The sequence below is a fragment of the Salmo salar genome, chromosome 21 (genome assembly GCF_965601325.2).
Source record: "Salmo salar chromosome 21, fSalSal1, whole genome shotgun sequence".
NCBI lineage: Eukaryota > Metazoa > Chordata > Actinopteri > Salmoniformes > Salmonidae > Salmo > Salmo salar.
In genome coordinates this window covers 45,037,935-45,052,446 of record NC_138311.1, presented here as the reverse complement: position 1 = coordinate 45,052,446, position 14,512 = coordinate 45,037,935, and the positions used below count along the sequence as shown (strand labels likewise).

The window sequence follows — 14,512 nt, the reverse complement described above, 5'->3', positions numbered from 1 at the left end:
CAAAATAACCCTGCAAAACATTTACCTCGTCATTCATAGGTTGAATGTGTCACTAAAACAAATGTTATGAAACTGTAGCTACACAGTGTAATTGTGCATCTCATAAATCAGGGTGCAAATAACTCAAACAAAAAAAAGACAATATGACGGATAGACCAGACTTGCAGACGATTCAGCAAATCATTTGTACCTGGTAAACAAGTCAGGTTGTCTACAGACAGAATCAAGTGGAGCAGACCTAACTCAGCAGGAGGAAGGGTTTGCATTGCAAGCACACAAGCACTCTCTTCACAGTCCAAGTGCAGAACAGACTATGGGAGGCGCACAGTACTATATAGAGCCATGAATACATGGAACACTATTCCACATCAAGTAACTGGGAAATTTTTTTTTTTTTTAAAGATCAAAAAATAAAAATACACCTTATGGAACAGTGGGGACTGTGAAGCAACACAAACAGACACATGCATACACATGCACTATAGACATCTGGATTGTGTGTTGTAGATATGTGGTAGTAGAGGCCTAAGGGCACATACTTTATATGTTGTGAAATCTGTTGTGAATGTATTGTAATGTTTTTAAAATGTATAACTGCTTTAATTTTGCTGGACCCCAGGAAGAGTAGCTGTTGCCTTGGCAGTAGCTAATGGGGATCCATAATTAAAAAAACACACACACACACACACACACACACACACACACACACACACACACACACACACACACACACACACACACACACACACACACACACACACACACCGAGCTTGAGAATGCTATATTGTTACCCCCTCCAGACAGTCCAGTGTATGACTGTATAGTAACAGTAACACTACGGAGTCCTGTAGGGAGAGAAGGGGTTACACACTGTGTTCCTCTTTCCTTACAATCCCTGCCGGTGCTCTGGCTACAGTAAATGAGGTTTTGATACAGTGCTGTGCAAACAATATATCATGAGAAAATTGAGATTGGAAAGTGAAAACTTTACATGGATTATACAATGACTAGTCTGGTGTAGTTTAAGCTCCACACTGTGCGGCATGTTCCCTTGCTCAGATCTCAGAGAATAGGGAGCATCTGACTGTGTATTTTGCGGGGAAACTGCCTTCAGTAGATGTTCGGGTGGATGATTAAAGTTGCAATATGCATAAATCGTTCCACCATTTCCTGGCTGCTAAAATTGTAATAGTTTGCCTAATTTCAGTATGACACAAAACAAGCAAGTATAGTGTAGAGAAACATTGTACCCTCTAAACCGCTTTAAAATATATTGTCTATAACCAACAGTATTGTATTTTCAGCAGTTTCATGCTGGTGTACAAAACCAAAAGTAAAATGACTCAAAAATTAAACATAGAAATAGTCCACATAGCACACTTCTTAGAATTGCTTTCAATGAGAATGACAGATCTTCATATTTCTATGTGAATTTTGTAAGGTCGCTCACCCAAAAAGTTACATATTTTAGCTTTAAAAGAGGATGATTGTTCTACCACATTATGGAACAGTGGTAGGACAATAAACAGTGAATATGGCAGTAATAGAGACGGACAAGGACAGGGGGAGGTGGTGGAAGAGAGGAAAGATACATCTGAATCCATAAAGGAGTCTAGAGCTGATGATGATGCTACCTCAGAACAACATTCCGGTCTTGCTAATGTTCAAGCCCACCTCCTCAATCACTTCACTGGACAGATGAGCACCAAAATAGATGTTTGACTCTAGCTAGCTATTAAAGAAACACTAAAGAGGAAGTGGGCAGAATATGACCTCTCCTAGTGTTCCTCTGGAGGACTGACTCTGGCTCTGCAGGCTAAAAGACGTAACATAACAGCCAAGTCAAATGACAGAAATAACTTTATTTGACCTGAACTACCCAGGAAATGAAAAAAAAATTACAAATGCCATTGATCTAAAATAAAAAACAATACTTGGAGGAAACATGGGGCAGAGACTGGGGAGAGAACATCCAATGTGATTGTGAACAGGAAGACATCCATCTAATTTGCATAAGATAGGCTTTAGACTTTGAATCTGAATGATATTTTAAAAAAAACAGGAACTACAGAGCTTGACAGAGAAAATGGGAGCATGTAAAGAAAAGGAGAGGAAAGCGGTCTAGGGAGGAAGATTAAGGGGATGGAAAGACTATAAAGAGTGAGCAACAGGACAATAGTGATCAAATGTAAAGAAAGACAGTATGGAAAGAGTATGAAAAAAAGACAGTATGGAAAGAGTATGAAAAAAAGACAAACACGGAAAGATGGAACCTTTGAAATTCATGAGAAGAGAAATACTGCTTAAGGCCCTGGAAGCCCTCATTCAGGGGCAAGAAGATTGAGATCAGGGGATAAAGTGAGGCAGGAAGAGAGACAAAAAGAGAGCGATATCTGAGCTGGAACGTAGGAGAGGACGAGGGAGACAAAACCCACCCCGACAGACAGTTCCATGGGCCGCTGCATGAATACTAAAACCAAAGGCAGATTAGACAACCCAGACAGACAGTGAAGCCAGACTGCCTATATTCCCTCTATCCCCAATATCACCCAGCCTGGAATGTCTACAGAGCTACACTGACCTCCAGCCTTAGTTTAGCTGCGTACTACTGTAGCTCCTTTCATATGTCTCGTGTTATTTTATGACACCTACATAAGAGTGTCCAAAACCACCACACAAGGCAAAGCATTCCATTACACAATAGCCTATATGTCAACACTATTTGTATACATTTATTTATTGACCATGTTAAATTATCCTTGTAATTGCACACACATTGATATCAGACACGCACCTACCCCAACGCTCTGTTGCTGATGACTGGGATGATTTCAGGAGCAGGGCAAGACGCCCTAATTTGACTGGTGACTGATATAAGGGCATGTCTGAAGTGAAACAGTATGGTCATAATGCTTCATGGCAGAGTCATAAAGTGTATTTCCTACAAGTTATTTAAAATATGAAGAGAAAAAAACATGACTAAAGAATTAATTACATCAACTAAAGGATTTAACAAAAAAAGCTTTCAAACTAAAAGGACATTTCTTGGCAGAGAAAAAAAAGAATTCAATAAATGTGGGTTGAGACTCTTATTTTTGGTATTTTTATTAGGATCCCCATTTACTGTTGCAAAAGCAGAAGCTACTCTTGCTGGGATCCACACAAAACATGACAATGCATTAACAGACAATAACAGCTCAAGGACAGAACTACATACATTTTAAAACGGTACATATAGCCTATATATCAAGACATACACACAAAATCTACTGTACCAGTCAAAAGTTTGGACACACCTAGTCATTCAAGGGGTTTTCTTTATTTTCACTATTTTCTACATTGTAGAATAATAGTGAAGACATCAAAACTATGAAATAACACATTTGGGATGAGTTGGACCGCAGAGTGAAGGAAAAGCAGCCAACAAGTGCTCAGCATTATTGGGAACTCCTTCAAGGCTGTTGGAAAAGCATTCCAGGTGAAGCTGGTTGAGAGAATGCCAAGAGTGTGCAAAGCTGTCATCAAAGCAAAGGGTGTCAACTTTGAAGAATCTCAAATATGAAATATATTTCATTTTTTCCCCCACACTTTTTGGTTACTACATGATTCCATGTGTTATTTCATAGTGTTGATGTTTTCACTATTATTCTACAATGTAAAAAATTGTAAAAATACAGAAAATCCTGGAATGAGTATGTGTGTCAAAACGTTTTACCGGTACTGTAGGTCAAATAGGGGAGAGGCGTTGTGCCATGTAGATGTCATAACCAGCCATAAAATATTGCAATATATGTTATCACAAGTGTGGTAAAAATTTAGATTGGTCAAAATTTTAAACCATGTATTTTTCCGAATATATACACGTCCTATGTGTTTCAATCAAATCAACTATATGCACTGAGCTTGTCTGATGCTTTAAGCGAACTGTTTGATGAAATAATGAAGACAATGACTAGAGGGTTAACTGATGAGGGTTAATTGATTTGATTGTGCCGGGCCTGGCTCAGACTTGCTGCGCTGTGTAAAAAAATAAAAGACAGCTAGTGACTGTGTGACTAGCACCCGCTGCAGCGACCACCACAGAACATCAACAGTGTTTATTGCGATGTCTGTGTTGCTGAAGCTGTAACAAAATTACAGCCATTTCTGACTGAAAAGTTGTTACCGAAATCCCTCATTTGTTTAGGAAAAACATTCCCTATTCCCTCAACCCTTGCTATCTTTACGTGACACATGTATGCACGCATGGACGTGACCTATGGCATATCATAAACACATCAATACATTTGTAATAAACTCTAAAAAACAGGACACGTGAAAGCAAAATCGATAAAGAGGATGTGACAAATAAACTTGAAACAGGGGAATGTTTACTGGTTACTTGGGAGGTAAAGGGAAGTCAGATGTGTGGAATAAATTTGACTAGTTGTGGAAAACACTTGAGATCAAGAAAAAGAAGGTAAGGAGGGCTTCCAACTTTGTGGCAACAGTTTGGGGAAGGCAATTTCCTGTTTCAGCATGACAACACCCCCCCCCCCCCCCCCCCCCGTGCACAAAGCGAGGTCCATACAGAAATAGTTTGTCAAGATCGGTGTGGAAGAACTTGAACCCATCGAACACCTTTGGGATGAATTGGAACGCCGACTGCGAGCCAGGCCTAACCGCCCAAAATCAGTGCCCGACCTCACTAATACTCTTGTGGCTGAATGGAAGCACGTCCCCACATCAATGTTCCAAGAGCTAGTGGAAAGCCTTACCGGAAGAGTGGAGGCTGTTATAGCAGCAAAGGAGGGACTAACTCCATATTAATGCCCATGATTTTGGAATGGGCATTAATATGGATGCATTATATATATATATATATATATATATATATATATATATATATATATATATATATATATATATATAATAATAATAAATATAAATATATATATATATATATATATATATATATATATATATATATATATATATATATATATATATATATATATATATATATATATAAATAATAATAAATATATAATAATAATAATAAATATATATATATAATAATAAATATATATAATAATAATAAATAAATATATAATAATAATAAATAAATATATAATAATAATAAATAAATATATAATAATAATAAATAAATATATAATAATAATAAATAAATATATATATATATATATGATCGAACACCTTTGGGATGAATTATATATTATGTGATTTCTAAAGTCAGGCACATTTAACAGTTAAAAACCTAATTAAGTCGGGGTTTCCTCTCTCCTTACCTTTCTTTCAAAATTAAGGCAAGGCTGTTTTCTCATCTCCTAAACGCTGCTGCTGCCTCCGCCGCATTGTTCTCAACACCAATATGTTGGTTAACTTTGCTATTATGCATATAGCCACATGGTCTAAGCAAAGGTGCCAATTCAACAGCGCCTGGTATCCAACACGGAAGAAAGCACATTTGTTATAAAATAATATTATTTTTATTGGTGTTGCTCTTACATAATATAACCATATACAATTTCAGTAGCAAATGTCTTAGACTGATGGACTGTGCCATCCCCACGGCCTCCACAATGGATCAGTCCAATCAGACAGGCGCGAATCAGACAGGTGTCTTGTAAACCATGATTATTATTACTTCTTTATTTTGCTACCACTCGACTAAAGAAATCTTGGTCGACCAACAGCCTAGCGACCAAACAATCGACCAGTCAACTAAATGGGGTCAGCCCTATAATATATATGGACACGACAGTGTTATGACATGTTATGTCAGCTGTTGTGACATGGTTATGACTGTGTCATAACACTGGGTGTCAAGTAAAGTGTTACCAACTTTTATAACTGTTACCAACTTCTCTAACTAAAATAAAGAGATATTGGACATCCTTTTACTGTATAATATTTTGTAGTCTACACATTTTGCCATGACTTATGCCGTGTTCTTATGCTATCGAGTGACTCAAACATTCTAACAAAATCTACACCATGACATTTAAAAAATAAAATTATTCGCCCGACTGTCTAGTTTTTATTTGGGTGATTCTTAGTTCTCAAAGATGATCTTATTTAAAAAAAATATATAGCTCCATTATATTATTCTACATATCTGGTTTTAGTCATTCAAGTTTATATTGAAAACGTTTTAACATACCAAAACAAAATCTATATATATTTTTTGTGCATGGCAGTGACAATTTAGCAGCAGTGACTCAACTCTGCTAAATTAATATAGAGGAAAAACTGGCATTTCAAAGAAGCACAGCAAGGTCCATCTGTATGCTAGTGTGAAAAGACTTACTGGAGGAGATCCATATATACATGTAGAGGACGTTGTGTGTATTGTACCTTTGATGAGCAGTCGGTCCCTGATAGAGACCCTGTGAGAGGAGTCGGAGGGGCCCCCAGGGGGCCGGCCAGTCTTCACCCCCTCGTCCCTCTTCAGCTTACTGGCCAACGTCAGCATGGCTGCCCCGCGCTCTCTCCTGAAAACACACAATGACATGACAGAGCAGCTGATCAGTGACTGTGATACATGTAGTGAATATTATAATACAACATGACCAATTAATAATAGCAGTAGGCTATATAGACACACCCAATGTTCCAAAAAAAATTTTTTTAAAGGAAATAACTAAGCACTCAAATCCCTGAATACACTTGTTTGAGGTTCACAAGTTCATTAGACAAAGTAAAGTCCTGCCAGAATACGTACAGGAATACTGCCACTCAACAACCACTTTGGCCACCAGAGTGTGGCTGAATGTGTTAGTGACAAGTACCCCATTAGATACCCTTTTGTCCCCTGCTGACTCAGTGGAATTAGGACACCAGTCTTCCAGCACCCCGGGACCCGCCTCATTATCCCAAAAGTCACTGCAGCACCGAAGTTGCTAATAACAACAATGGCTCCTCAGCCACATGACCTGGTAACTCCTTCATGACCTGGAACCTTCGCTGTCAATGGGAATTACATGCCATGTGAAACATGTTTGATAGACTGGCACAGTGGCACAACTAATGGAATGAATCCAAAATCACTTATCTTGACATTTGGCAGCAAGAATGTTTAGACGGTCATGCTTGACTACAAAACCAACTTATTCTTCTAGTTACCTTTCTTCAGTGCATAATTAGTTACCTAAATATAGTTTTTAGACAGTTTTATAGTGTTTAGTCATTTAAGTCAGACTTAATTAAAACATTACTTTAAAACAAAGCCTCTGTGTTTTAATGGGCTGAACGAACCTCTCTGTTCTCCTCAATCACTTGCCTAGGCTACATTCTAGTCTACCACCACAGGTGAGAGACCAACCAACCAATTCTCGCTAGCCTATTCCCCCTGGCATTCCCTTTAGGTGTGCAGTTGGATAGGCTAGGTATAAGCAATGTTCCAGTGGCTTGGGCAGGGCCCAGGCTGGGGGATAGGCATAGAGGCCAGGTGGTGTTGTTTTCAGAAAAAGTCCCAACAGTAACCATTTTACAAGTCAGCCCTAATGGACCCAGAATAGAGCTTGTCCTAGCCTAATACAAGTTTGTCCCACACAGACAAATACCATGACACGAATGCTTAAAACTGTAAGGGGGAGAGGTATTCACTTCCCAGCTGTTCACACCTTTGATCAGGATGAGTAGACTAATTACAGCCAGGCTAATTAACGGGAAATAATAAAGTTGCTGGCGGTGATTAGGTGTTCTAATTCCAATTAGGCTGACACTGATTAGGTGTTCTAATTCAAATTAGGCTGACATTGAGAGAGATCATGCACAGTGCTGTAGGCAGTCTTTAGACAGTTTTTCCTTTAATCAGCTTGTTTACTAAGTGTTCCCAGTGGTCAGCTTAGTCTGAACATGAGCAGATGGTTGGCACCATGCAGGTTTCAACTCCAGTTCTTCAGTCAACACAACACAATCTAGGGCCAGCTTGGCGGCAAAGGACAAACTGCCAGGAGAGGAGCAAAAGCAAAACAATACACAGTAGTTCAGTCAGACTAGCCTTCTGTACGAGTCATTCACCCGCTGTGAGACTGGCTGTGCGATGTGGTCACTCCGATGAGGTTATTCTCTGAGTTCAGCTGTGAGCTGCAAGTGGCCGTCATAGCTGGCTAGTGGCTAGGCCTGGGGTACTCAACTCCTACCCTGCGAGGTCCAGAGCCTACTGGTTTTCTGTTCTACCTAATAATTAATTGCACACACCTGGTTTCCAAGGTCTAAAGCAGTCCTTGATTAGTGGGGAACAATGTAGAAATGCAGAGGAATGTCTGGCTTCGAAGTCCAGAGTTGAGTTTGAGGAGGCTAGGCTGCCATAGCTGGCTAGTGGCTAGGCTGCCATAGCTGGCTAGTGGCTAGGCTGCCATAGCTGGCTAGTGGCTAGGCTGCCATAGCTGGCTAGTGGCTAGGCTGCCATAGCTGGCTAGTGGCTAGGCTGCCATAGCTGGCTAGTGGCTAGGCTGCCATAGCTGGCTAGTGGCTAGGCTGCCATAGCTGGCTAGTGGCTAGGCTGCCATAGCTGGCTAGTGGCTAGGCTGCCATAGCTGGCTAGTGGCTAGGCTGTCATAGCTGGCTAGTGGCTAGGCTGTCATAGCTGGCTAGTGGCTAGGCTGTCATAGCTGGCTAGTGGCTAGGCTGCCATAGCTGGCTAGTGGCTAGGCTGCCATAGCTGGCTAGTGGCTAGGCTGCCATAGCTGGCTAGTGGCTAGGCTGCCATAGCTGGCTAGTGGCTAGGCTGCCATAGCTGGCTAGTGGCTAGGCTGCCATAGCTGGCTAGTGGCTAGGCTGTCATAGCTGGCTAGTGGCTAGGCTGTCATAGCTGGCTAGTGGCTAGGCTGTCATAGCTGGCTAGTGGCTAGGCTGCCATAGCTGGCTAGTGGCTAGGCTGCCATAGCTGGCTAGTGGCTAGGCTGCCATAGCTGGCTAGTGGCTAGGCTGCCATAGCTGGCTAGTGGCTAGGCTGCCATAGCTGGCTAGTGGCTAGGCTGCCATAGCTGGCTAGTGGCTAGGCTGCCATAGCTGGCTAGTGGCTAGGCTGCCATAGCTGGCTAGTGGCTAGGCTGTCATAGCTGGCTAGTGGCTAGGCTGCCATAGCTGGCTAGTGGCTAGGCTGCCATAGCTGGCTAGTGGCTAGGCTGCCATAGCTGGCTAGTGGCTAGGCTGCCATAGCTGGCTAGTGGCTAGGCTGCCATAGCTGTCTAGTGGCTAGGCTTCCATAGCTGGCTAGTGGCTAGGCTGCCATAGCTGGCTAGTGGCTAGGCTGTCATAGCTGGCTAGTGGCTAGAACAGCTACCTTCCCAGCCAGAATAATTCAAATAGTTCAGCTTGGCTTGAAGAATCACTGACTGAGTAGCCTACTCAGTTTCATACAAAGGAATGGAATGTGGCTGCCACTCTGCATGCATTCATACTGCAATAATAACAGTGAGGACTGCAGTCAAGCCGGCTCTTGAAGTTCACAAGTAGGCCAAATTGATGCCAGACTGTGATAATGTTGTATTGATCCATCAAATCATCTTCCTTGTTCTGAAAGTAATAGGAACAAAGCCCAGGCATGGGATGGCTGCACCTAAACCAGAATATCAACCCCAAAATCTTGCCGCCCTAGGCTGTCTGTGAGGGAAAATGTGGAGTGAGGGCTTGTGTTCAGAGAAGTGTGTGTGAGAGAGGGTTGCCTGGGTATCAGATATCAATGTTTCCATGAAATGTGTGCCCAGTCCGACCCACACCTGTTTCAGTTGACACTGCTTGCCTGCCTGCCTGCCAGCCAGGAATACAGGGCATGCTCAGCCTGCACAGAACCGGCATGCATTCAGGCCTTACTTAGAAGAAGCCGATTGACCTAGCCATGTTTACAGACTGACAACGTAAATAATTCAACAGCTTGGATTGGCAGGTTGTTCATTTCCCCACAGCACATGATGCCATTGCCTGAAACCCGACATAGAATTCGATAAAATTCAATGTCGGGCAGAAATTATCTTTTGAATCAGGAAAGTTTCCTTCCACGACCTCTACAAGCCAGAATGTTGAATAAAAGGAATGTGAGACAATATGTCCACATGAAAGTATAATTAAATACACTTTTCAAAGGACTGGCAGTGCTTTCATCTGAAGCATTCGCAGAACCATGTAAACACTTGGACGAGCTCAGCAAGTATGCATGCGTCTCGTGCATGTATTTTTAACTGATGTGTATGCTTCAGGTGATATATGTCTGAATGCACTGCCAGCGCTTTGAATAGAATTATAATACTTTCCAATATTGTCTCACATTCCTACCGCCAAATGGACCAACCACACGGACAACCGGTAAAGTAGGTTAATAATGTATTCTAGTCAACATTCTGGCTTGTAGGGGTCGTGAGAGGAAACTTTCCTGATTCAACCGCTAATTTCTGCCAGACATAGAATTCCATGGAATTCAACGTCGTATTTCCCAGTCAAAGGGCAGAGCTGCATTGCACCAATGCAGGAAGTTCGGCAAACCGATTTGTTAAGCACTGCCAGGATTATGCTGCTTAAGACATCCTTGTCATTTCCCACTTCAATTACAAATAAAATGAGTGAAGTTCAGTTACGACGTACCTAGGGTGTGGCCAGCACGAAGGGGAGACTTGCAACAGATAGCAACCCCCCCCAAAAATCTGATTAGATAGTTCATATCTAGAAAATACTTAAAGCTAAGAGTAACTAGTTGGGATAAAGATATGAGGTTAACTACCTATGTGACATCAGTGTGGGAACATGTTTTACCTAGTTAGCTACACATTGTTTTTGTATAGCTAGTTAGTAAACTACAAAAGCAATGACATAGCAAGCTAACTAACATTTTAAGCTGAATAGTTAACTAGCTAAGTACCTAGACATATGAATAATTAGCTAACTAATCAGTACAGCAATCTAGTTAACCAGCTGTTAAGCGTGATATATTCTATCAAATAAGTTAGCTAGATAGCGACAGCTCAACCACATAGCAGGCTAGTTATGCCACAATCACAGATAGAACAATGAGATATTTGGTTATGGTGATTGCTAACTACCGTTACCTAGCTAGGTAAGAAGAAAGTTAGCTACCAGCTAACTAACTAGCCGACGTTACAGAAATATTCACAAACTTTTAGTTGCAAGGTTAGAATGGGATGACAACTGGATAAATTAATACAAATACATCAAAAGGTTAACACGTTTCTATCAAAGACATTTATAAATAAATATCGAATGAATTGTCACTTGGCTAGCATGTTAGCTCATTTTTGCCCGGTGTTGTGCTTTACCTGCTGTCTCAGAGAAAGGGCTCCGTCTACACCATAATCAACGACACTCGGAAGCAAGGCTCTGGCTGCAACTGCAACAACAGATTGAAAACTGAACTTCGATCGCCAAATAACCTTACAAATATATAATGAAATGTAAACAAGCTGACTATCAGCTGTAACAACTTCGCTCCCGGTATCATAAACAGAATTGCAGGGATTGTTCCGTTCGTTATTGTTGTCCGAGCAAATATCAAATGAGAACATTTGTTCCGTAGGACAAAGCAAATAAAATAGTCAAAGCAGTTTAGCAAAATAAGCAACACATTATTTCGTAGCAAGATGCTGAAATTACTCATTAAAATATTTTCTTGTTTTTGATTCAATGTTGGAAAGATACCAGCATGTTTATTGCTTTGTCTCACTTGCACAGGCCAATGGACTGGATAAGAATTAATATAACATTGTCAAAACCAGTATGATTATGCTAAAAACATATCATGTTGTGTTATTTTTGGTACAGGACATCTCAGTAGTAGTATGGTTTCCAGTTACAGCTTGCAGTCACATTTGACAACCACATGCATAAAACAGTATCCAGAAAGTCATTCACATAAAATGTGAATCGAGGTAAAGTGGTCCACCGGCAAACACCTTAAAACCTTGGATGGTGACAGTTCTTGTTTTATTGGTGATTAATAATCCTAAACAATCTATTGAATCACTGTGCATCAATCTAAATTACATAATACAAAAAAATCCCCATCAACATCCGTCAATTTAAGCTAGAGATATGCATTTCAATCCACTGCATCTGCCTATGTCGGCCTTCTGCATATGCGGTGGAAGGTGGTGGAGCTACAGAGGTGTTTGTCAGACAATGAGACATCCCGAAAATAGGTTTTTCTCACAAATGTCTGTAGTGTCCGAACGGCTGTACGACCCCCACAAATGTTACGGGACTCGTCTGAAGTTGGTAGAGCTGATGTGCCAACTTCTGTCTGTAGCGTCCGAACACTCACGAACACGATGGTGTTTTGCACTACGAACCAGGAGTCACAGGACTCGTCAGAAGGTAACCCATACAAACAAATGAAAGTATGGAGGTAGTTTTGTGCCAACAAAAATAAGGGGTTAAATATGTCTAAAAAAGTATAATTTCATAAACTTTCTTATATCTCCTAGATTGAGGACAGACACTTCAAAACAATATTCCTTATGATTTATTTTTTAACTGTATTTTTTTTGTCATTTATAAATGTGTTATTCAATTTCTTATCAACGTCTTAGACTTGAACTTCTTGGGTTTCACTGTATTTGACATAGTCTTGGAAATCCCATCTAATGTGGGAGGCAACCTGTCTGCCTAGGGAGTTTGGTCAAACTGGTTGAGCTAGTCAGACCATACCAGATTGGTCAAACTGGTGGAAACATGGTTAAGCTGGTAGACCAGCTTGTTCAAGATGGCTATTGTAATAGCATTGCTTGAGCTGATATTGACATTGGGATTTATGTTCATTTATTTTTCCATTCAGAACTCTCATGTAAAAAGAAACATATTGACCAAATTTGTATTTGATTTGTTCGTTTTTGTTGGGGGAGGGGGGGTTACAAGTACATTATCCATTTCAAATTATATGTTTATATAACATGAACCTGTAGAACAAGAAAAAAACAGTAAAAAATACATAGAGTTTAAGTGATAATAAATAAAATTCAATAAAAACCCCACCCAGCCAACATGTCTCCAACCAAGCCTCCCATCAGTAATTGTCTCTGATTGATTGAGAGATTCAAGGAGCTATCATTGTTAAGTAACATAATACACTGAACAAAAGTATAAACGCAACATGTAAAGGGATGGTCCCATGTTTCATGAGCTAAAATAAAAGATCCCAGAAATGTTCCATATGTACAAAAAGCTTATTTCTCTCACATTTTGTGCACAAATGTGTTTACATCCCTGTTAGTGAGCATTTCTCCTTTGCCAAGATAATACATCCACCTGACAGGTGTGGCATATCAAGAAGCTGATTAAACTAGAGGTCGACCGATTATGGTTTTTCAACGCCGATACCGATTATTGGAGGCCCAAAAAAAGGTCGCTACCGATTAATCGTCCGATTAATAAAAATAAAAGTTTTTATTTGTAATAATGACAATTAAAACAATACTGAATGAACACTTATTTTAACTTAATATAATACATCAATGAAATCAATTTAGCCCCAAATAAATAATGAAACATGTTAAATTTGGTTTAAATAATGCAAAAACAAAGTGTTAAAGAACAGAAGGAAAAAGTGCATTATGTGCCATGTAAGAAAGCTAACGTTTAAGTTCCTTGCTCAGAACATGAGAACAGATGAAAGCTGGTGGTTCCTTTTAACATGAGTCTTCAATATTCCCAGGTAAGAAGTTTTAGGTTGTAGTTATTATAGGAATTATAGGACTATTTCTCTCTATACGATTTGTATTTCATATACCTTTGACTATTGGATGTTCTTATAGGCACTTTAGTATTGCCAGTGTAACAGTATTCCGTCCCTCTCCCCGCTCCTACCTGGGCTCGAAGCAGCGTTACCCATGTAGAGCAAGGGGAACAACTACTCCAAGTCTCAGAGCGAGTGACGTTTGAAACGCTATTAGTGCGCACCCGGCTAAGTAGCTAGCCATTTCACATCGGTTACACCAGCCTCATCTTGGGAGTTGATTGGCTTGAAGTCATAAACAGCGCAATGCATTGCGAAGGGCTGCTGGCAAAACGCACTAAAGTGTTATTTTGAATGAATGCTTACGAGCCTGCTGCTGCCTACCATCGCTCAGTCAGACTGCTCTATCAAATCATAGACTTAATTATAACATAATAACACACAGAAATACGAGCCTTTGGTCATTAATATGGTCGAATCCGGAAACTATCACGTTTATCCTTTAAGTGAAATACGGAACTGTTCCGTATTTTACCTAACGGGTGGCATCCATAAGTCTAAATGTTCCTGTTACATTGCACAACCTCCAATGTTATGTCATAATTACGTAAAATTCTGGCAAATTAGTTCGCAACGAGCCAGGCGGCCCAAACTGTTCCATATACCCTGATTCTGCGTGCAAGGAACGCAAGAGAACTGACACAATTTCACCTGGTTAATATTGCCTGCTAACCTGGATTTATTTTAGCTAAATATGCAGGTTTAAAAATATATACTTCTGTGTATTGATTTTAAGAAAGGCATTGATGTTTATGGTTAGGTACA

The 14,512-nt window shown here is 40.3% G+C and overlaps 1 protein-coding gene across 2 annotated transcripts in view; it reads right to left on the bottom strand.

Annotated features, from left to right (window-relative positions):
- Positions 1-11,514, bottom strand: part of LOC106582389 (NEDD8-conjugating enzyme UBE2F) — an 88,022-nt gene extending 76,508 nt beyond the window's left edge. For both annotated transcript variants that reach the window (XM_045704817.2, XM_014165456.3), the window contains exons 1-2: positions 11,277-11,514; positions 6,358-6,494 (exon numbers count right to left, since the gene is read on the bottom strand). In XM_045704817.2, the coding sequence (XP_045560773.1) occupies positions 6,358-6,475 (118 nt within the window). In that variant the 5' untranslated portion in view covers positions 6,476-6,494; positions 11,277-11,514. The remainder of the gene's footprint in view (positions 1-6,357; positions 6,495-11,276) is intronic.
- Between the last annotated feature and the right edge of the window lie 2,998 nt (positions 11,515-14,512).